The sequence below is a fragment of the Carcharhinus amblyrhynchos genome, chromosome 6 (assembly GCF_965287045.1).
Source record: "Carcharhinus amblyrhynchos chromosome 6, sCarAmb.v2.hapA, whole genome shotgun sequence".
NCBI lineage: Eukaryota > Metazoa > Chordata > Chondrichthyes > Carcharhiniformes > Carcharhinidae > Carcharhinus > Carcharhinus amblyrhynchos.
The window spans coordinates 49,508,878-49,531,821 of NC_137329.1; the positions used below are offsets into that span (position 1 = coordinate 49,508,878).

A 22,944-nucleotide genomic window follows, 5' to 3' on the forward strand; every position below is an offset into this window, starting at 1 on the left:
TAATACACTGAAGTGTACAATATTATATTTAACCATGTTGTATTGTGACAGCAGTGGCAATCACTACCTCCATCAAAGAACAAAGAGCCTGCATTTGATCCATTCTATGTATAACTTCTTGTTTACACTGGCTTCAAAAACTAGAAAATATTTATTCTGTAACTGATTTCCTTCATTTTCAGAGGAGGTCTGAATAAGCTATTCTTATTTCTTGAGACTAATTTCATCCAAACTTGCACATGATTACTAATATTTGGGATGTTGTGTTTCACCAGTTAAAAAAGAATTCCAACTTGAGCCTCAATCATGGCTACAACAGTGTCAAAGAGGACAACCAGGACGACTACAATTGTGACTGAGCATTCCAGTGGCCCAGGGATCACCAGAGTGAAGAAAGTAAGCCAGGTGACGAAAATCACATCTGGGGAAGGTAACTGCCAAAACTTTTCCAGATTATACAAACAACAAGTCAGCCCCGAACTTGTAGTGCTCCTCTACACTAATCCCTGACTTTGTACTGTAATTGTGAACTTTACAAACTTTCCTTACACAGACTCCTAACTCTGTACTGCAACACACACAGTTTACTGAGACTCAGCCCTGACCACGTGCCTCAACCCTGGACCTCAGAAAGCTCCCAATATTAACAGTAAGAAGTTTCACAAATTAAGGTTAAAGGCTTATTTGGCATCACAAACTTTCGGAGTGCTGCTCCTTCATCAGGTGAGTGGACTGATGAAGCCCTCACCTAATGAAGGGCTGTGAAAGCTCATGATTCCAAATAAACCTAGTGGACTTTAACATGGAGTTGTGAGACTTCTTAGTGTGCCCATCCCAGTCCAGCGCTGGCATCTCCACATCAATGTTAACAGTGACAATGTTCCTCAATTCTGAAAGTTGGAATTTGTGTATATTAACCTCACAGAGCTTTTCCAAATTAACTATAGCCTTGAGGACTTTTCATACACTCTGTCACATCTCAACCCTCAAAGTATTTCTTTATATCAACTGTGGTGGTGTATCTCAACTGTGAATCTCACACAGACCTATCTGTACCTGTCTGTTTCAACCCCAAACCTCACAGAGCTTCTTCAGATTGACCCTAGTCACAATCATAACAATGGCTCACAATTAGATAGTGTTTTTAATGTTGCAAACAATCCCTATGTTCTTTTGAAGGTCAGACCCAAGTAGAAATAGGAGAAAGTAATAGAGGAGTTGCAAAAGAGTGCTTCAGTACTGATGCAAGACTCTGCCAAAATGGTAGAACAGAGGGAGAGGAAAGCATACAAGAGACCGGAGTTGGCATACTGGAAGGTGAATGAAGTTACAGACGTAAACATCAATATACAAGAAAGCCAGATATGATCTAACTTTACAAGAAAGTCAGATATGATCTGAGGAGATCCATCAAAGATGCCAAAAGACAATACCGGACCAAGCTAGAGTCCCTGGCTAGCCACACCAACCCCCACCGACTATGGCAAGGTCTGCAAGACATAACAGGCTACATGATGAAGGCATTTTAAAATCACCAGCTCCAATGCACCCCTCCCTAATGAGGTCAATGCTTTCTGCACGAGACCATGCCTTCTACCGTGGAAGCCCTGGATGAACCTTTATCTGGGGTCACCTTGCAGATGTCAGAGCAGCTTTCTTGAACGTCAACCCATGGAAAACAACTGGCTCGGATCCTGCATGGATCAGCTGACAGGAGTATTCACAGACATCTTCAATCTTTCTTTACAACAATCTGGGGTCCTTATCTGCTTCAAGAAGATGACCATCATCCAAAGAAAAACTAAGTAGCATGTCTTAATGACTGTCAGCCAGTGACTCTGACATCCATCATTATGAAATACTTCGAAAGGTTAGTCATGGCACTAATCAATTCCAGTCTCCCAGACTACCTGGATCCACTAGTTTGCCCACTGCCACAACAGATCCACAGAGATGCCATTTCCCTGGCCTAGCGCTCAACCCTGGAACATCTAGATAACAAGGACATCTATCCTATTTATTGACTACAGCTTAGTCTTCAATACTATTCCCACAAAACACATCTCCAAACTCTGTGGCCTGGGCCTTGGCACCTCCCCTCTGCAACTGGATCCTGAACTTCCTAACTCACAAACCACAATCAGTAAGGATAGGCAACAACACCTTCTCCACGATCATCCTCAACACCAGAGCCCCACAAGGCTGTGTTCTCAGCCCCCTACTATGCACCTCATACACCTTTGACTGTGCAGCCAAATTTCCCTCCAATTAGATTTTCAAGTTTGCTGATGACAGTAGTGGGTCGGATCTCAGACAATGATGAGACAGAGTACTGGAATGGGATAAAGAATCTGGTGAACTGGGTGCAGCAACAATAATTTCTCTGTCAATGTCAACAAATGAAGCAGATTATCATCGACTTCAGGAAGTGTAAAGGAGAACATGCCCCTGTCTACATCAACAGGGACAAAATAGAAAGGATTGAGAGCTTCAAGTTTTTAGGTGTCCAGATCTGTCCTGGCCCCCCGTGCCGACACTATAGTTAAGGAAACCCACCAACGCCTCTAGTCTTTCTCAGAAGACAAAGGAAATTCGGCATGTCAGCTATGACTTTCACCAACTTTTACAGTTGCACCATAGAAAATATTTTTTCTGGTTGTATCACAACTTGGTATGGCTCTTGCTCTGTCCAAGACCGCAAGGAACTACGGAAGGCTGTGAATATAGCCCAATCAATCATGCAGACCAGCCTCCCATACATTGACTCTGTCTACACTTCCTGCTGCCTTGGCAAAGCAGCCATCATAATTAAGGACCCCACACACCCCAGCCATTCTCTCTTCCACCTTGGAAGGTAGGTCTGCTGAGGAGCAGTGGAGGATCTTTAAGGAGATCTTTCTTGGTGCTCAGCAGAAATTTATTCCGATGGTTAAAAAGGACCGTAGGAGGAGAGGTAATAAGCCGTGGATAACGAAGGAGGTGAAGGAAAGTGTTAAATTAAAAGCGGAGGAATTTAGAGTAGCTAAGAGTAGTGGGCGAGAAGAGGATTGGGAAAGGTTTAAATGTCAACAAAGATTGACAAAGAAGTTGATAAAGGAGGGTAGGAGAAACTATGAGGCTGGGCTAGCACTTAATATAAAAAAGGATAGCAAGAGTTTTTATAAATATATAAAAAGGAAGAGGCTGGCTAGGGTGAACGTTGGTCCTTTAGAGGATGAGAAAGGGGAGCTAGTGGTAGGGGATGGGGATATGGCTAAGGTCTTGAATAACTTTTTTGTTTCTGTCTTCACGGAGGAGGACGTGAATAATTTGCTGGGTGTTAGCGATGGAAAGGTGGTAGGAATGGAGGGACTTAATGACATTACTGTTACTAGAGAGGTGGTGCTCGACAGACTGGAGGGGCTGATTGTGGACAAGTCCCCAGGACCGGATGGAATGCATCCGAGGGTTCTGAAAGAAATGGCGGAGGTGATAGTGGATGCCTTGGTGGTTATTTTCCAGACGTCGCTGGATTCCGGGGAAGTGCCGGAAGATTGGAAAACGGCTAATGTTACGCCGTTGTTTAAGAAGGGTGCCAGGCAAAAGGCGGGGAATTATAGGCCGGTTAGTTTAACGTCTGTGGTAGGTAAAATGTTAGAATCCGTCATTAAGGAGGAAATTGCGAGGCATCTTGAAGGGAATTGCTTGATAGGGCGGACGCAACACGGTTTCATTAAAGGGAAGTTGTGTCTGACAAATTTACTGGAGTTCTATGAGGATGTGTCTAGGGCAGTGGATAGAGGAGAGCCGGTGGATGTGGTCTTTCTGGATTTTCAGAAGGCGTTTGACAAGGTACCTCACAAGAGGTTATTGCAGAAGGTCAGGGGACATGGAGTTGGGGGTAGGGTGTTAGCGTGGATAGAGGATTGGTTGTCAAATAGGAGGCAGAGAGTGGGGGTCAATGGGTGCTATTCGGATTGGCGGTTGGTGACTAGTGGGGTGCCCCAGGGGTCGGTGCTGGGGCCTCAGCAATTTACCATTTATATAGATGATCTGGAGGAGGGAACCGAGTGCAGGGTGTCGAAATTTGCTGATGACACCAAGATTGGGGGAAAGGCAAATTGTGCGGAGGGTGTGGAGAGTCTGCAGAAGGATCTAGATAGGCTGGGCGAATGGGCCAGGAACTGGCAAATGGAATTTAATGTTGGCAAGTGTGAGGTGGTCCACTTTGGTAGGAAGAATGGTAGGAAGGACTATTACTTACGTGGCGAAAAACTGCAGCAGGCGACGGTGCAGAGGGACCTCGGGGTCCTTGTGCATGAGTCGCAAAAACCCAGCTTGCAGGTGCAGCAGGTGGTCAGGAAGGCAAATGGGATGCTGGCCTTCATAGCGAGGGGGATTGAATATAAAAGTAGGGAGGTCTTGCTGCAGCTGTATAGGGCATTGGTGAGGCCGCAGCTGGAGTACTGTGTGCAGTTTTGGGCGCCGCACCTGCGCAAGGATATTTTGGCCCTGGAGGGAGTGCAGAGGAGGTTTACTAGGCTGATACCGGAGTTGAGGGGGTTGAGCTATGAGGAGAGGCTGAATAAACTAGGCTTGTACTCGTTAGAGTTTAGAAGAATGAGGGGAGATCTCATTGAGACGTATAAGATGATGAATGGGATGGATAGGATAGAGGTGGAGAGACTCTTCCCGCTCAAAAAAGACAGTAGGACTAGGGGGCACAGCCTCAAGATAAAGGGGAGGCGGTTTAGAACGGAGTTGAGGAGGAACTTCTTCACTCAAAGGGTGGTGAATCTCTGGAATTCTCTGCCCGTTGAAGTGGTGGAGGCTGCCTCGCTAAATATTTTTAAGAAGCGGGTTGATGGGTTCTTGATAAGAGAGGGGATTAAGGGTTATGGGGAGAGGGCGGGAAAGTGGAACTGAGCCACAACAGATCAGCCATGATCTTATTGAATGGCGGGGCAGGCTCGAAGGGCTAGATGGCCTACTCCTGCTCCTATTTCTTATGTTCTTATGTTCTTATGAAAAAAAATCAAAAGTCCGAGATCATGTACCAACCGACTCAAGAACAGCTTCTTCCCTGCTGCTGCCAGATTTTTGAATGGACTTATCTTGCACTAAGTTGATCTTTCTCTACACCCTAACTATGACTGTAACATTACATTCTGCACTCTCTCATTTCCTTCTCTATGAACGGTATGTTTTTGACTGTATACCGCGCAAGTAACAATGCTTTTTACTGTATGTTAATAAATCAAATTAAATCAGATCAAATCAAATCAATGTTCTTTCTAAGCTGTATGGCCGTACAGCAACTTCAAAAACCCTCAAAATACCACAAAGCCATTGTCGTGCAAACCAAGGAACCACACACCTAAAGAAATCATCAATGCAGTCAAGAAAAAAACAGAGCGAACGCTGGTATGGGCACAATAACATTGATGAATTTGTGAATGGTGACTTAAAATTCAAAACAGTACCTTGAGTGATTAAGATCCAACGAAGACCACCAAGAATAAGGATGATTGAGGAATTAAATGTTGTGTCAGAGAGGATGTATACAATGTAGTTTGGAGTGAGTTAGAATGATTAGATGCTTAGTTAAAGGAACCAGTGAAGAAGCATTAGAAGAATTGAACCTGGAGGTGATTGTAAGAATGAAGGTTACAGTGGACACAAGAGGGTATGGAGCTTGGACATGTTAAATAGATTTTTGAAAACATTGAAGTTGTGAAAGGTGGAGGACAGAAGTAGAGGGAGCTAGGAATCACAGATATTCCAAACAAATCTAGAAAATCAGTTGTTTTCTGGAAGTTGATTGTGATTATAGAGAAGTTGGAAACTAACATGAAAATGTAGATAACAAATGAAACAAAGAAGTGCTGGGATATGATTTTGTCAGTAATAGAAAGAAATGATGAGACCTTGCACAATGGTATGGTTGATTGGATGGCTATATAATGTATATTGTAAGATATAGGCCAGAATTCTCATCCACGGCTGGGATTCTCGGGCCCGCTGCACTGGATGGAGTTTTAGCTGAACGTTAAATTTTCTCGCTGGCAATGGTGGCAGGGCATACGAGATTGGTGAATTCCAGCCATAGTGTGTGTTGTGCAGACAACAGTCCTATTTCTATCATATCCCTTAGCTCGATGTAGCTTATCTTTAAAATGCCAGACTACATGCTACATTTCAATATTGCTTTGTGAGCTTGGACTATTTTGAATTTGGATTGACATCCATCAGCATCATTTTCACTGGAACCTTTGAGAATCATTAAAGTTAAGAATCCATCAACCTTTCAGTCTAAGCTAAATATCACTCTGTATTGGTGACCTGAAGAGATGTATAGCTATTGTGAATATTGATAAAGAGATAAACATCCACAAACATGTTCATTAACAACCTGCATATCTTTGCTGTTAAAAGGCGTATGCTATATTTCAGATGGAGAGCAAGTACAAAGAAAATCATCAATCACACAGCAGACGCTGAATGTTGTCACACGGTCTTTCGAGATCCCTCCAGGAGAGAGCATCCCTGAGTTTGATGAAAAGCCAAATTCTTCTGTCATTCAAGAGGGTAAGCTAGACCCTGATTCACCCAATTGTCTTTCTCCTTTTTTCTGATCATGGCAATAGCCTGCACAGTGGGTCTTTGGTTCTCACTTGGGTTTGTATTTTTGTTGAAAAGGGAGCACAAGTGACTGATCCAATCTTGTGTAAAAATAAACAAGAGAAATAAAAGGAGAAAATGCAGTTCTGATGGAGGACCACCAATCCTGCGCACGGAGATTGCGGCTCAAAATCACCCCCAATGTGTTTTAAATGATACGCAGTGAGATTTTGATGTGTGTGTGTGAGTAATATCTCTGTCATATCAGTCTATACTGGTACTACTGCAATCTCTGTTTTACTCTAGGCAAAGATGCAATTTTTAGAGCTAAGGTCTCTGGAAATCCCAAACCCACCATTCAGTGGAAGCGAGGAAGTGGAAAGCCAATCAAAGAAGGAGCAAAGATGTTCTTTGACGGCATTACTAAGGAGAATGTTCTAAAGGTATCTGAAACCAATGGATTATTATGGACTGTCTTATCCAGCTAATTAAGATACTTAGTTGATCAGCATCTGAAAGGAAAGGGCAGGTTCTAGAGGTTTACAGCATGGAACAGGTCCTTTGGCCAAACTTGTCCATTCCGCCCAGTTTTTAACCACTAAACTAATCCCAATTCCTCTATATCCATCTTACTCACATAACTGTCTAAACGCTTCTTAAATTTTATCTGCTTCTACTACTGCCTCTGCAGCTCGTTCCAGACAATCATTAACTTCTGAGTGAAAAATTGCCCTTCTGGACCTTTTATATCTCTCCCCTCTCATGTTGAACTTCTGCCCTCTAGTTTTAGACTCTACTACCTTTGAGAAAAGATGTTGACAATCTACCTCATCTATGCCCCTCATTATTTTACAGACCTCCATAAGATCACCCCGAAGCTTCCTATGCTCCAGGTGAAAAAAATCTCAATCTATCCAGCCTATCCTTATAACTCAAACCATCAAGTCCCAAAAGCGTCCTAGTAAATCTTTTCTGCATTCTTTCTAGTTTAATAATATCCTTTTTATAATAGGGTGACTAGAACTCTACACAGTATTCCAAATGTGGCCTTACTAATGTCTTGTACAACTTCAACAAGACGTTCTAACATCTGTATTCAATGTTCTGACCAATGAAATCAAGCATGCCAAATGCTTTCTTCACCCTGTCCACATGTGACTCCATTTTCAGGGAGCTCTGAGCCTGTGCTCCTAGTTCTCTTTGTTCTATAACTCTCCCCTTCGCCCTACCATTAACTGAATAGGTCCTGCCCCGATTCAATCTACCAAAATGCATTACCTCACATTTATCTAAATTAAACTCCATCTGCCATTTATAGGCCTGCTGGCCCATTGATCATGATCCCTTGCAATCCTAGATAACCTTCCTCACTGTCCACTATGCCACCAACCTTGGTGTCATCTGCAAACTCACTAACCATTCCCCATAAATTCTCATCCAAGTTATTAATATAAATAACAAATAACAGTGGACCCAGCACTGACCCATGAGGCACAATGCAGGTCACAGACCTCAGTCTGAAAAACAATCCTCTACAACCACCCTTTGTCTTCTGTCATCAAGCCAATTTTGCATACAATTGTCTACTTCACCCTGGTTCTTGTGAGATTTAACCTCACACAACAGCCTACTATGTGGCAGCTTGTCAAAGGTTTTGCTAAAGTCCATGCAGGCAACATCGACTGCACTGCCCTCATCTACCTTCTTGGTTACCAAAAACTGAATCAAATCCATGAAACATGATTTTCTACTCACAAAACAATAATAACTGTCCCTAATCAGTCCTTGCCTCTCTAAATGCCTGTAGACCCTGCCTCTTGGAATACCTTCTAAAACTTACCCACTACAGACATTAGGCTCACCAGTCTGTGGTTCCCAGGCTTTTCCCTGCAGCCCTTCTTAAACACAGGCATAACATTTGTGACCCTCCAATCTTCAGGCACCTCACCCGTGACTGTTGATGGTTCAAATATCTCTGCTAGGGGACCCACAATTTCTTCCCTAGCCTCCCACAATGTCTTGGGATACATTTAATCAGGTCTATGGGATTTATCTACCTTGATGCACTTTAAGACTTCCAGCACCACCTCCTCTGTAATATGTACAGTCCTCAAGACATCATGGGGCGGCACGGTAGCACAGTGGTTAGCACTGTTGCTTCACAACTCCAGGGACCTGGGTTCAATTCGCAGCTCGGGTCACTGCCTGTGTGGAGTTTGCACATTCTCCTCATGTCTGTGTGGGTTTCCTCCAGGTGCTCCGGTTTCCTTCCACAGTCCAAAGATGTGCAGGTTAGGTTGGTTGGCCACGCTAAAAAAAAAATTGCCCGAGTGTCCTGAGATGCTTAGTTAGAGGGATTAGCCGTAAATGTGTAGGGATATGGGGGTAGGGCCTGGGTGGGATTGTGGTCAGTGCAGACTCAATGGGCTGAAGGACCTCTTTCTGCACTGTAGGTTTCTATGATTCTATGATCACTATTTATTTCTCCAAGTTCCCTAAGATCCATGCCTTTCTCAATAGTAAATACCGATGAGAAATATTCATTTAGGATATCACCCATCTCTTGTGGATCCAATCATAGGTGATCTTGTTGCTCCTTAAGAGGCCCTACTCTCTCCCTATTTACTTTTTTGCCCTTTATGTATTTGTTGAAGCTCTTTGGATTCTGCTTTGCCTTATCTGCCAAAGCAATCTCATGTTCCCTTTTTGCCCTCCTGATTTCTCTCTCTGACAACCTATTCTGACAACCTCTATTCCCTTCAAGGGATCTACTTGATCCCAACTGCCTATGCATGTCTTATGCCTCCTTCTTCTTTTTGATCAGGGCCTCAATATCCCAAGTCAACCCGCTTTGCCCTTCACTCTAAAGGGAATGTGCTTACCTTGAACCTTGATTAACACGCTTTTGAAAGTGTTCCCACTTACCAGATGTCCCTTTGGCTGCCAACAGACTCCCCCAATCAACTTTTGAAAATTCCTGTCTAATACCAACAAAATTGGCCTTACCCCAATTTTGAATTTTAACTTTTGGGCCAGATCTATCAAGGAGCTATTCATAGCTGGTGGCGCAGATCAGCGCAAATGGATATGATCTGGTGGCCATTACAGAGACGTGGCTGCAAGGTGACAGGGACTAGGAGCTGAATGTCCAGGGGTATCAAGTGTTTAGGAAGGATAGGCAGGAGGAAAGAGGGGGTGGCGTAGCTCTGCTGATTAAGGATAGCATCAGGGTGGTAGCAAGGGATGATATTGGAGCCAAAGAGCAGAAAGTGGAAGCGTTGTGGGTGGAGATTAGGAACAGCAAAGGGAGGAAGACGCTGGTGGGTGTCGTCTATAGGCCTCCGAATAATGATCTGGAGGTGGGGCGGGCTGTTAACGCGCAAATAAGTGCAGCGTGCAGGAATGGGACGGCCGTAATTATGGGGGATTTCAACCTGCATATTGATTGGTCGACCCATGTTGGACGCGGTGGGCTCAAGGAGGAGTTCTTGGAATGCTGCCGGGATAGTTTCCTTGAACAGTGTGTGTTGGAGCCGACGAGGGAGTGAGCTATCTTGGATCTGGTATTATGTAATGAGGCAGGTAGAATTAGGGAACTTGTGGTGAAGGATCCTCTTGGGGAGAGTGATCATTGTAAGGTAGAGTTTCTGGTGTAGATGGAGGAGGAGAATGTGGGTTCCTGGACACGCGTCCTTTGTTTGAACAGAGGGGAGTACAGTAGGATGAGAGAAGAATTGGCGAATGTGGACTGGGGGAGCGCGTTGGAAGGTAGGTCTGCTGAGGAGCAGTGGAGGATCTTTAAGGAGATCTTTCTTGGTGCTCAGCAGAAATTTATTCCGATGGTCAAAAAGGACCGTAGGAGGAGAGGTAATAAGCCGTGGATAACGAAGGAGGTGAAGGAAAGTGTTAAATTAAAAGCGGAGGCGTTTAGAGTAGCTAAGAGTAGTGGGCGAGAAGAGGATTGGGAGTGGTTTAAATGTCAACAAAGATTGACAAAGAATTTGATAAAGAAGGGTAGGAGAAACTATGAAGCTGGGCTAGCGCTTAATATAAAAAAGGATAGCAAAAGTTTTTATAAATATATAAAAAGGAAGAGGCTGGCTAGGGTGAACGTTGGACCCTTAGAGGATGAGAGGGGGGACTTAGTGGTAGGGGATGGGGAAATGGCTGAGGTCTTGAATAACTTTTTTGTTTCGGTCTTCAGGGAGGAGGATGTGAATAATTTGCTGGGTGTTAGAGATGGAAAGGTGGTAGGACTGGAGGGTCTCAATGACATTATTGTTACTAGAGAGGCGGTGCTCGACAGACTGGAGGGACTGATTGTGGACAAGTCCCCAGGACCGGATGGAATGCATCTGAGGGTCCTGAAAGAAATGGCGGAGGTGATAGTGGATGCCTTGGTGGTTATTTTCCAGACGTCGCTGGATTCTGGGGAAGTGCCGGAAGATTGGAAAATGGCTAATGTTACGCCGTTGTTTAAGAAGGGTGGCAGGCAAAAGGTGGGGAATTATAGGCCTGTTAGTTTAACGTCTGTTGTAGGTAAAATGTTAGAATCCATCATCAAGGAGGAAATAGCAAGGCATCTTGAGGGGAATTGCTTGATAGAGCAGACGTTTCGTTAAGGGGAAGTAGTGTCTGACAAATTTACTGGAGTTCTATGAGGATGTGTCTAGGGCAGTGGATAGAGGGGAGCCGGTGGATGTGGTCTTTCTTGATTTTCAGAAGGCGTTTGACAAGGTACCTCACAAGAGGTTATTGCAGAAGGTCAGGGGACATGGAGTTGGGGGTAGGGTGTTAGCGTGGATAGAGGATTGGTTGTAAAATAGGAGGCAGAGAGTGGGGGTCAACGGGTGCTATTCGGATTGGCGGATGGTGACTAGTGGAGTGCCCCAGGGGTCGGTGCTGGGGCCTCAGCTATTTACCATTTATATAGATGATCTGGAGGAGGGAACCGAGTGTATGGTGTCAAAATTTGCTGATGACACCAAGATTGGTGGAACGACAAATTGCGCAGAAGGTGTGGAGAATCTGCAGAAGGATCTAGATAGGCTGGGCGAATGGGCCAGGAACTGGCAAATGGAATTTAATTTTGGCAAGTGCGAGGTGGTCCACTTTGGTAGGAAGGATTATTACTTACATGGCAAAAAACTGCAGCAGGCGACGGTGCAGAGGGACCTCGGGGTCCTTGTGCATGAGTCGCAAAAACCCAGCCTGCAGGTGCAGCAGGTGGTCAGGAAGGCGAATGGGATGCTGGCCTTCATCGCGAGGGGGATTGAATATAAAAGTAGGGAGGTCTTGCTGCGGCTACATAGGGCATTGGTGAGGCCGCAGCTGGAGTACTGTGTGCAGTTTTGGGCGCTGTACTTACGCAAGGATATTTTGGCCTTGGAGGGAGTGCAGAGGAGGTTTACTAGGCTGATGCTGGAGTTGAGGGGGTTGAGCTATGAGGAGAGGCTGAATAAACTAGGCTTGTACTCGTTAGAGTTTAGAAGAATGAGGGGAGATCTCATTGAGACGTATAAGATGATGAATGGGATGGATAGGATAGAGGTGGAGAGACTCTTCCCGCTCAAAAAAGACAGTAGGACTAGGGGGCACAACCTCAAGATAAAGGGGGCGCGGTTTAGAATGGAGTTGAGGAAGAACTTCTTCACTCAAAGGGTGGTGAATCTCTGGAATTCTCTGCCCGTTGAAGTGGTGGAGGCTGCCTCGCTCAATATTTTTAAGATGCGGGTTGATGGGTTTTTGATAAGAGAGGGGATTAAGGGTTATGGGGAGAGGGTGGGAATGTGGAACTGAGCCACGACAGATCAGCCATGATCTTATTGAATGGCGGGGCAGGCTCGAAGGGCTAGATGGCCTACTCCTCCTATTTCTTATGTTCTTATGTTCTTATATGCCAATACAATAAGGATTGGCTTATGAGGAGAGACTGAGTATACTCAATGGAATTCAGAAGACTGAAGGGAGATCTTAGAAACATAGAAACATCAAAACATAGAAAAACTACAGCATAATACAGGCCCTTTGGCCCACAAAGTTGTGCGGAACATGTCCCTACCTTAAAGATTACTAGGCTTACCTATAACCCTTTATCTTACTAAGTTCCATGTACTTATCTAAAAGTCTCTTAAAAGACCCTGTCGAATCCGCCTCCACCACTGTTGCCAGCAGCCCATTCCACGCACCCACCACCTTCTGAGTGAAAATCTTACCCCTGACATGTCCTCTGTATCTACTCTCCAGCACCTTAAACCTGTGTCCTCTTGTGGCAATCATTTCAGCCCTGGGATAAAGCCTCTGACTATCCACTCAATCAATACCTCTCAACATCTTATACATTACTATCAGGTCACTCCTCATCCTTCGTCTCTCCAAGGAGAAAAGGCCAAGCTTCCTCAACCTATCCTCATAAGACCTGCTCCCCAATCCAGGCAACATCCTTGTAAATCTCCTCTGCACCCTTTCTATAGCTTCCACATCCTTCCTGTAATGAGGCGACCAGAACTGAGCACAGTACTCACAAGTGGGGTCTGACCAGGGTCCTACATAGCTGCAACATTATCTCTCAACTCTTAAACTCAATTCCTTGATTGATGAAGGCCAGTACACCATACGCCTTCTTAACCACAGCTCCAACCTGCGCAGCTGCTTTGAGCGTCCTACGAACTCAGACCCCAAGATCCTTCTGATCGTCCACACTGCCAAGAGTCCTACCATTAATATTATATTCTGCCATCCTGTTTGACCTGCCAAAATGAACCACTTCACACTTATTCGGGCTGAAGTCCAAATACCACTTCTCCACCCAGTCTTGCATCCTATCAATGTCTCGCTGCAACTTCTGACATCCCTCCACACAATCCACAACATCTCCAACCTTTGTGTCATCAGCAAACTTAGAAATCCATCCCTCCACTTCTTCATCCAGGTCATTTATAAAAATCACAAAGAGCAAGGTTCCCAGAACAGATCCCTGGGGCACTCCACTGGTGACCAACCTCCATGCAGAAGATGACCCATTTATAACTACTCTTTGCCTTCTGTGGGCAAACCAGTTCTGGATCCACAAAGCAATGTCCCCTTGGATCCCATGCCCCCTCACTTTCTCAATAAGTCTTGCATGGGGCACCTTATCAGATGCCTTGCTGAAGTCTATATATACTACATCTACTGCTCTTCCTTCATCAATGTGTTTAGTCACATCTTCAAAAAATTAAATCAGGCTCGTAAGGCATGATCTGCCTTTGACAAAGCCATGCTGACTATTCTTAATCATATTATACCTCTCCAAATGTTCATAAGTTCTGCCTCTCAGGATCTTCTCCATCAACTTACCAACCATTGAGGTTAGACTCACTGTTTATAATTTCCAGGGCTATCTCTGCTCCCTTTCTTGAATAAAGGAACAATATCCGCAATCCTCTGGAACCTCTCCTGTCTCCATTGATGGTGCAAAGATCATCACCAGGGGCTCAGCAATCTCCTCCCCCACTTTCCACAATAGTCTGGGGTACATCCCATCTGGTCCTGGTGACTTATCTAGCTTGATGCTTTTCAAAAGCTCCAACACATCCTCTTTCTTAATACCTTATTAAAAACATATAAAATTATGAAGGTAATAGACAAGATAGAAGCAGGGAAGTTATTTCCACAGGCAGGTGAAACTAGAACTCGGGGGCATAGCCTAAAAATAAGGAAGAGCAGATTTAGGACTGAGTTAAGAAGAAACTTCTTTACACAAATGGTTATGAATCTGTGGAATTCCCTGCCCAGTTAAGCAGTTGAGGCTACCTCATTGAATGTTTTTAAGGCAAGGATAGGTACTTTTTTGAACAGTAAAGGAAGTAAGGGTTATGGTGAGTGGGCGGGTAAGTGGAGCTGAGTCCACAAAAAGATCAGCCATGATCTTATTGAATGGTGGAGCAGGCTCGAGAGGCCAGATGGCTTACTCCTGCTCCAAGTTCTTATGTTCTCCATAGCTATCTTAAAACTAATGCAATTATGATCATTGGCCCCAAAGTGATCCCTCACTAACACTTCTGTCACATGCCCTTCTTTATTTCTCATGGGAAAGTCAAGTTTTGCCCCCCTTCTGGTCAGACCATCTACATGCTGAATGAGAAATTCCTTCTGAATACACTCAACAAATTTCTCTCCATCCAAGCCTTAAGTATTGTGGTTGTCCCAGTCAATGTTGGAAAAGTTAAAGTCCCCTACTATATTACCACCCTATTTTTCTTGGAGCTATTTGTAAACTCCTTACATATTTGCTCCTCAATTTCCCACTGACTATTTGGGCACCCGTAGTACAATCCTATCAAAGTGATCTTCCCCTTCTTGTTTCTTGGCTTTACCCATATCAACTTAGTGGGCAAGCCCTTGGATATATCACCTCTCAGTACTTCCATGATGTTATCCCTAAACACAAACACTACTCCCCCTCCTCTCTTACTTCCTGTTCTATCTTTTTTATGGCATCTGTATGTACCCTGGTATGTTGAGCTACCAGTCCTGCCCGTCCCTTAGCCATGTTTCAATAATAGCTATAATATCCCAGTCCCATGCCCTGAGTTCACCTGCCTTGACCATCAGGCCTCTTGCATTGAAATAAATGCAGTTTAATCTGGACTTCTCTGGCTCCCTGCCCTGCTTTCTCAGACCATCTGTCCTGTCATGTTTTGTACACTTGCCCTGTGTTTTATTTCTCTTTGCCTTAATGGACCCATTCACTGAGTTCTCCACCGTCTCTGTACTCTGGATGGTGGCCCGTTTTGATTTTTGACTTTGGTTTCTCTGCCTTCCACTCTTTCCCTTGCTGCCTTTTGTTTCTGATCCCACTTTACAAAGAACAAAGAACAACCCAGCACAGGAAACAGGCCCTTCGGCCCAATGAGCCCGCGCCGCCATTTCAACAAAGCATTTTCCTACACATACCCTGCCCCGTGTGTATGTGAATGGTACCCCTAATGTAGCCAGATTCAGGGGAGAATAGTGTCAATTTGGTACACCAATCAGCCTAAGAGCACATCTTTGGGGCGTGGGTGGAGACCGGAGCACCCGGAGGAAACCCACGCAACCACAGGGAGAATGCGCAAACTCCCACATACACAGGCCCAAATCCATGTATCTGCACAGCTAGCAGTGATAGTCACTGAGCTGTTGTGGTGCCTGTCTGCTGGTCCAGGATTAAGCACACACAACGACACAAAGTACTAGGCCACTCTTGAAACGTCCAAGAGCAGCCCACGCACGACCCACCGTGTGCATGCCTCTCGTTTGACAACAAGGTGGACCGACACCTGTGGATTAAAAGAGACAAAACATTAACATGTAATATTACATTTCCAGTGTCGTCCCGAGGCTCTGACCCTTTTTAATACCGTCTACTATAACCCTCCATCCCTGTTTCGCTCATGTGTCTATCTAAGTAAACCTTAAACAAGTCCAACGTGCCTGCCTCCACCACCTTACTTGGTAGCGCGTTCCATACCCCCACGACCCTCTGCATGAAAAACCTTCCTCTAGTATCCAAATTATACTTCTCCCCCCTCACCCTTAGATCGTGACCTCTCGTAATAGTTGTCCCCAATCTAGGGAAAAGCCTACCACTGTTTACTCTATCTATTCCCTTCATTATTTTATACACCTCTATCAGATCCCCCCTTAATCTCCGTCTTCCTATGGCGAAGAGCCCCAGTTTTTCCAACCTTTCCTCGTAACTCAGTCCTTCCATGCCAGGCAACATCCTGGTAAACCTCCTCTGCACCCTCTCCAGAGTCTCCACGTCCTTCCGGTAGTAAGGTGACCAGAACTGGATGCAGTACTCCTTATGTGGCCTAACCAACATTCTGTACAACTGAAGCATTAGACGACAGCTCTTATACTCTATACCCCTTCCTATAAAGGCTAGCATTCCATAAGCTTTCTTCACAACCTTCTCTACCTGTGTTGACACCTTCAGAGACTTGTGCACCTGCACTCCCAGGTCCCTCTGTATTTCTATACTCTTAATCGGTCTATCTTTTATCATGTAACTCCTCCTTGCATTATTCCTTCCAAAATGCATCACCTCGCATTTGTCAGGATTAAATTCCATCTGCCATCTATCTGCCCAATATACCAACCTATCTATATCCTGCTGTGTCACCTGACAGTCTTCCTCAGTATCTGCCAATCCTGCCATCTTGGTGTCATCTGCAAACTTGCTGATCACACCACGTACACCCTCTTCCAAGTCGTTTATATATACTACAAAGAGGAGAGGTCCCAGTACTGAGCCCTGCGGCACACCACTGGTGACTGACCTCCAGCCAGAAAAGGACCCTTGCACTACTACTCTCTGTCTCCTATTGCCCAGCCAGTTTTCAATCCCTCTGACTTCTTGCATCGTTTCCCATCCCTCTGCCACATTAGTTTAAACCCTCCCCAACAGCACTAGCAAACATTTGCCCTAGGACATTGGTTCCAGTCCTGCCCAGGTACAGTCCATCTGATTTGTACTGGTCCCACCTCCCACAGAATCGGTTCCAATGTCCCAGGAATTTGAATCCCTCCCTCTTGCACCATCTCTCAAACCAGTTTTCATCTTAGCTGACATTCTACTCTGACTGGCACTAGGTTGATAGTAAGAGGCAACACAATCGTTAATACTAATATTCATTATATTCGTTATTCACTTACTTAGCCAATAATGTGCTACATATTATTGCAGCGAGGGATCCAATGACATCTGCCATCCGTTAAACTTGCCTATACATGTTTTACATTTTTGTGTGGCAAGTTGATAAAACTGCATATTAATAATGGGGCAGCGAGGGAAACTTCAAGGACCTGAGTGAACAAGGCAAACAATAGGGTCTTTTCTTAACTACTGAGATTGAAGGGTTGGAAAATAAACAGTGCAAAGACTAAGAAGGAAGTGTAAGTTAGAGTAACTGAATTCAATTTCTGAATAAAAAGCTTGGATTAAGAAAAGAACTGAACAGAAAGGAATATTAAAATAAGATACTATTTTAATTTGCAATTAGAAATTTAAAAAATCTCCAACAATTAATATGGGAGGGAATTAAATTTATAGGAGGGAATTAGATTCCACACTTATAATAGTTAATTTTCAGTGTCAGAGAGATTTACTGGAAGTAAATTAAACTTAAAACTGTTAAAAGAGTTCCTACACCATGACTAAATACACAAAGACTTAGCATTCTGTAGTGAATTTAGTTCATATCTGCCACACACATAGAACAGCTTCTTGTCATCAATGCACTTCAATGCTGAGTCAATCAAGAAAATGCAATTTTCTCAAAAGTAGTAGTGGAATGGTACAACCTGCACAATACTTTTGGAATTTCTACGTTTAATCGAGCATCTACCACTTCGCAAAAAAATCTGCACTACTTTCACATAAATAACAGTAAATGCCATTAACTTTACCATTATTTTGAGATTGAAACCTGGTTTCTTGAGGGGGTCACTCCTAAATATTCAAGGCCCTGATTTGATCAATATGAGACCTTGTAGACACTTTGCTAACTCAGTCAGCCCTTAAGGTTTAGTCTGATATATTTATGTAATAAACCCTGTCAGTCTCTCACTGCAACTAGCGACAAGAGAAACCAAAGTTGACAACGAATTGTGAAATTATACTGGCAGATTTAGAAATCGACATTAACAACCCTGCTCAAGACCTGTGGTTTCGGAATGACGAATAACATTGATAAGTCAGTCCTGAGACAGCTGGACTGTTGCACATACAGTCTCAACACAGTCCATGCTGTGGTAGCCCCTGTGCCGCCACACTCCCATCTCAGTTAGTACAGAGATGACCAGTGTTGTTGTATACTTTGAGCTATAAACCCTATTAAACACTCAGCCTCAATTCAATCAGTAAAAGATTGTAGTTTAGTCTATCCTTAGATATCCCAATTATAGCACAAACACAACTAATTTAGTCAGCACTCTCGATACAACAAATCTGGTTCCACACATGCTACTGATTCCAAATTTTCAGTTTTGATTTGATAAGTACAATATCGGATTAACCAGTCCTGTTTCACACACTGTTTGTTTTGATCAATAATGAGATGGCACATTTAAGAATAGACTTCAGCTAGCTTTGCATTCTGTCTATTCTGTCCTACTGAATGACAATGTTTTCATTGTTTAAGCGATGTATGATTTGTGGATATTCTGGCTTTTACAGATTGATAATGTTACCCAGGATGATGAGGATGCATACAAATGCATTGCTTCCAACGCTCATGCTGACTGCACATATACCTTCTCATTGACAGTGACTGAGAGTAAGTTCTGAGCCTGTGTGGATTATATATGATAATGTTTATTTAGTGCATGTTGATTTGGTGTTGCTTCAGATCTGTTCCTGGATAATATACAGATCGTCACTAGAAATAAAGTTGTTCCTAGCCCTTTTGTGATTTTCTTCTCTTAAATGTAATGTTATGAAAAATGTTTTTAAGATTTTATCCATTTCATTCCTCGACAAAGTTTCACTGCACTTGTAGCATTTATGTTGACTGACTTTCCACAGCTCTTTCCTGCATTCCAGTAATGCTGTTCTGAGCTAGCTGCGTGAGGAGTCTCACAACACCAGGTTTCAGTCCAACCGATTTATTTGATAGTAAATTCACAAGCTTTCGGGTTAGCCCCTTCGTCAGGTGAATGGAGAGTTCTGGCCTCAGACAGAGCATATAAAGCACAGACAGTTTACAGATTACTGATTAGAATGCGAATCTTTACACCTAACCTGCTGTTCAAGTTTTAAAGTGGCTAACAATGTGAGTGGAAGGAGCACTGATCACAGGTTAAAGAGATGTGTATTGTCTCCAGACAGTACAGTAAGTGAGGTTTTGCAAACCCAGGCAAGTCACGGGGGTTACAGATAGTGCTACATGAACCCAAGATCCCTGTTGAGACAGTCCTCGTGTGCGGATGGCTATCAGTCTCTGCTCAGCGACTCTGCGCTGTCGTGTGTCGTGAAGGCCGCCTTGAAGAATGCTTACCCGAAGGTCAGAGGCTGAATGCCCATGACCACTGAAGTGTTCGCCAACAGGAAGGGAACAGTCTTGCCTGGTGATTGTCGAGCGATGTTCATTCATCTGTTGTCGTAACGTCTGCATGGTCTCCCCAATGTACCATGCTTCGGGACATCCTTTCCTGCAACGTATCAGGTAGACAACGTTGGCTGAGTTGCAAGAGTATTTACCGTGTACCTGGTGTATGGTATTCTCACGTGTGATGATGGCATCCATGTCGATGATCCGGCATGTCTTGCAGAGGTTACTGTGACAGGGTTGTGTGGTATTGTGGTCACTGTTCTCCTGAAGACTGGGTAGTTTGCTGAGGACAATGGTCTGTTTGAGGTTGTGTGGTTGTCTGAAGGCAAGAAGTGGGGGTGTGGGGATGGCCCTGGCGAGATGTTCGTCTTCATCAGTGATATGTTGAAGACTCCGGAGGAGATGCCGTAGCTTCTCCACTCCGGGGAAGTACTGGACGACGAAGGGTACTCTGTCCACTGTGTCTTCATCTTCTCCGGAGTCTTCAACATATCATTGATGAAGACGAACATCTCGCCAGGGCCATCCCCACACCCCCACTTCTTGCCTTCAGACAACCACACAACCTCAAACAGACCATTGTCCTCAGCAAACTACCCAGTCTTCAGGAGAACAGTGACCACAATACCACACAACCCTGCCACAGCAACCTCTGCAAGACATGCCGGATCATCGACATGGATGCCATCATCACACGTGAGAATACCATACACCAGGTACACGGTAAGTACTCTTGCAACTCAGCCAACATTGTCTACCTGATATGTTGCAGGAAAGGATGTCCCGAAGCATGGTACATTGGGGTGACCATGCAGACGCTATGACAACGGATGAATGAACATCGCTCGACAATCACCAGGCAAGACTGTTCCCTTCCTGTTGGCGAACACTTCAGTGGTCATGGGCATTCAGCCTCTGACCTTCGGGTAAGCATTCTTCAAGGCGGCCTTCACGACACACGACAGCGCAGAGTCGCTGAGCAGAGACTGATAGCCAAGTTCCGCACATGTGAGGACGGTCTCAACAGGGATCTTGGGTTCATGTCGCACTATCTGTAACCCCCATGACTTGCCTGGGTTTGCAAAACCTCACTCACTGTACTGTCTGGAGACAATACACATCTCTTTAACCTGTGATCAGTGCTCCTTCCACTCACATTGTCAGCCACTTTAAGACTTGAACAGCAGGTTAGGTGTAAAGATTCGCATTCTAATCAGTAATCTGTAAACTGTCTGTGCTTTATATGCCCTGTCTGAGGCCAGAACTCTCCATTCACCTGACACAGGGGCTAACCCGAAAGCTAGTGAATTTACTATCAAATAAATCAGTTGGACCGAAACCTGGTGTTGTCAGACTTTTTACTGTGTTTACCCCAGTCCAACGCTGGCATATCCACATCAGCACAAGCTTTCACAGCATTGCCCCTTTATCAGCTGAGTAGGAGTTGTGTTCACAAACAGGGCATGTATAGACACAAACTCAATTTCTCACCAATTCAGGGCATATGGAGACACAAACTGAGCCAGTTGTACAGGGCTAGATAGGTTTGTCATGGTGATGACTTTATCTCTCAGTGGGCCTCATGTTACAATGGAAGAGTCTTCCTCCAGTCTTGTTGCTCTGATCTGAGCTGTGTTACATCAAGCCTACAGCATAGAAATAGGCCATTTACCCTATGTTGACTATGGTGATGTTTGTGCTCCTAATGTGTGTCATCCCATGCTAACTATAACAACATAGCCTTCTATTCTTTCCTCCCACATGTAATTATTTAGATTCCCTTAAAATGCATTGATGCTATTCTTTTCAACTACTCCTTGAAGTAGTGCATTCTACAGTTGTAGCACATTTGGATAAAGTAGGTTTCTCCTCAATTCCTGATTGGATTTATTTGTGGCCACTTTGTATTTATGGCACCTAGATTTTGAATTCCTCTGCAATTAGAAACACCTTCTCTATGTCTATCTTATCAAAATCCTTAATCATGTTAAAGACCTCCAACAGCTCAGCTTTTCTGAAAAAGAGCCATAATGCCTCTTGATAGTGGAAACCCGACAGTTACTAATCTTTGGTGCATCTTCTTCAATTCCTCAATATCATTTCTATAATATAGAGAGAATTGTAAACAGTATTTCAAGGATGCAAGTTTAATATGATTTCAAACACCAACGAAAAATGCTGGAGAAATTCAGCAGGTTGACAGTAGCTGTGGAGAGAGAATTGAGCAAAGTTTTGAGTCTGGATGACCCTTCGTCAGAGGTGAAGGCAAAGAAAATCAGACAAGATGTATATTGTAAGGCTGGGGGGGGGAGCTGTAATTGGACAAAAGGAATGTCAACATAAGAACATAAGAACATAAGAAATAGGAGCAGGAGTAGGCCCCTCGAGCCTGCCCCGCCATTCAATAAGATCATGGCTGATCTGTCATGGCTCAGTTCCACATTCCCGCCCTCTCCCCATAACCCTTAATCCCCTTGCCTATCAAAAACCCATCAACCCGCGTCTTAAAAATATTTAGCGAGGTAGCCTCCACCACTTCAACGGGCAGAGAATTCCAGAGATTCACCACCCTTTGAGTGAAGAAGTTCCTCCTCAACTCTGTTCTAAACCGCCCCCCCTTTATCTTGAGGCTGTGCCCCCTAGTTCCACTGTCCTTTCTGAGCGGGAAGAGCCTCCCCACCTCTATCCTATCCATCCCATTCATCATCTTATATGTCTCAATGAGATCTCCCCTCATTCTTCTAAACTCTAACGAGTACAAGCCTAGTTTATTCAGCCTCTCCTCATAGCTTAACCCCCTCAACTCCGGTATCAGCCGAGTAAACCTCCTCTGCACTCTGTCAATAGTGATGAAAAGGCCGAGAAAGGTGGTAAGAGCACCCATTAAGACATCAGAATGTGTGAATGGCAGAACGAAGGTACAGATTGTTAATGGACAATCTGAGGAATGCGGCAGTTAGCCTGCAGAGGAGGGAGGCAGGGGGTTGGTTTGAAAGATAAGATGGAGACCGATACTTTGAAAATAAGAAAAGGTGCTAAAAATAGATCAATAAAATGAAAAGAGGGAATAAAATAAATGGAAAAGGGGTGTAGGTGGAGGAGAGAGTTCATGCTCTTAAATTGCTGAACTCAGTGTTCAGTCTGGAAGTCTGTAAAGTGCCCAATCAGAAGATGAGGTGCTGTTCCTCCAGTTTCTGTTGGTTTTCACTTGAACATTGCAAAAGGCCAATGACGGACATGTGGACAGGAGAGCAGGGTGGTGTGT

General features: G+C 44.3%; 1 protein-coding gene across 1 annotated transcript in view; it reads left to right on the plus strand.

Annotated features, from left to right (window-relative positions):
• Window positions 1-306: 306 nt before the first annotated feature.
• LOC145344464 (immunoglobulin superfamily member 22-like) overlaps window positions 307-22,944 on the plus strand; it is a 102,465-nt gene continuing 79,827 nt past the window's right edge. The window contains exons 1-4 of the mRNA XM_080191610.1: window positions 307-430; window positions 6,433-6,567; window positions 6,907-7,043; window positions 18,806-18,905. Of these exons, the coding sequence (XP_080047736.1) occupies window positions 307-430; window positions 6,433-6,567; window positions 6,907-7,043; window positions 18,806-18,905 (496 nt within the window). The remainder of the gene's footprint in view (window positions 431-6,432; window positions 6,568-6,906; window positions 7,044-18,805; window positions 18,906-22,944) is intronic.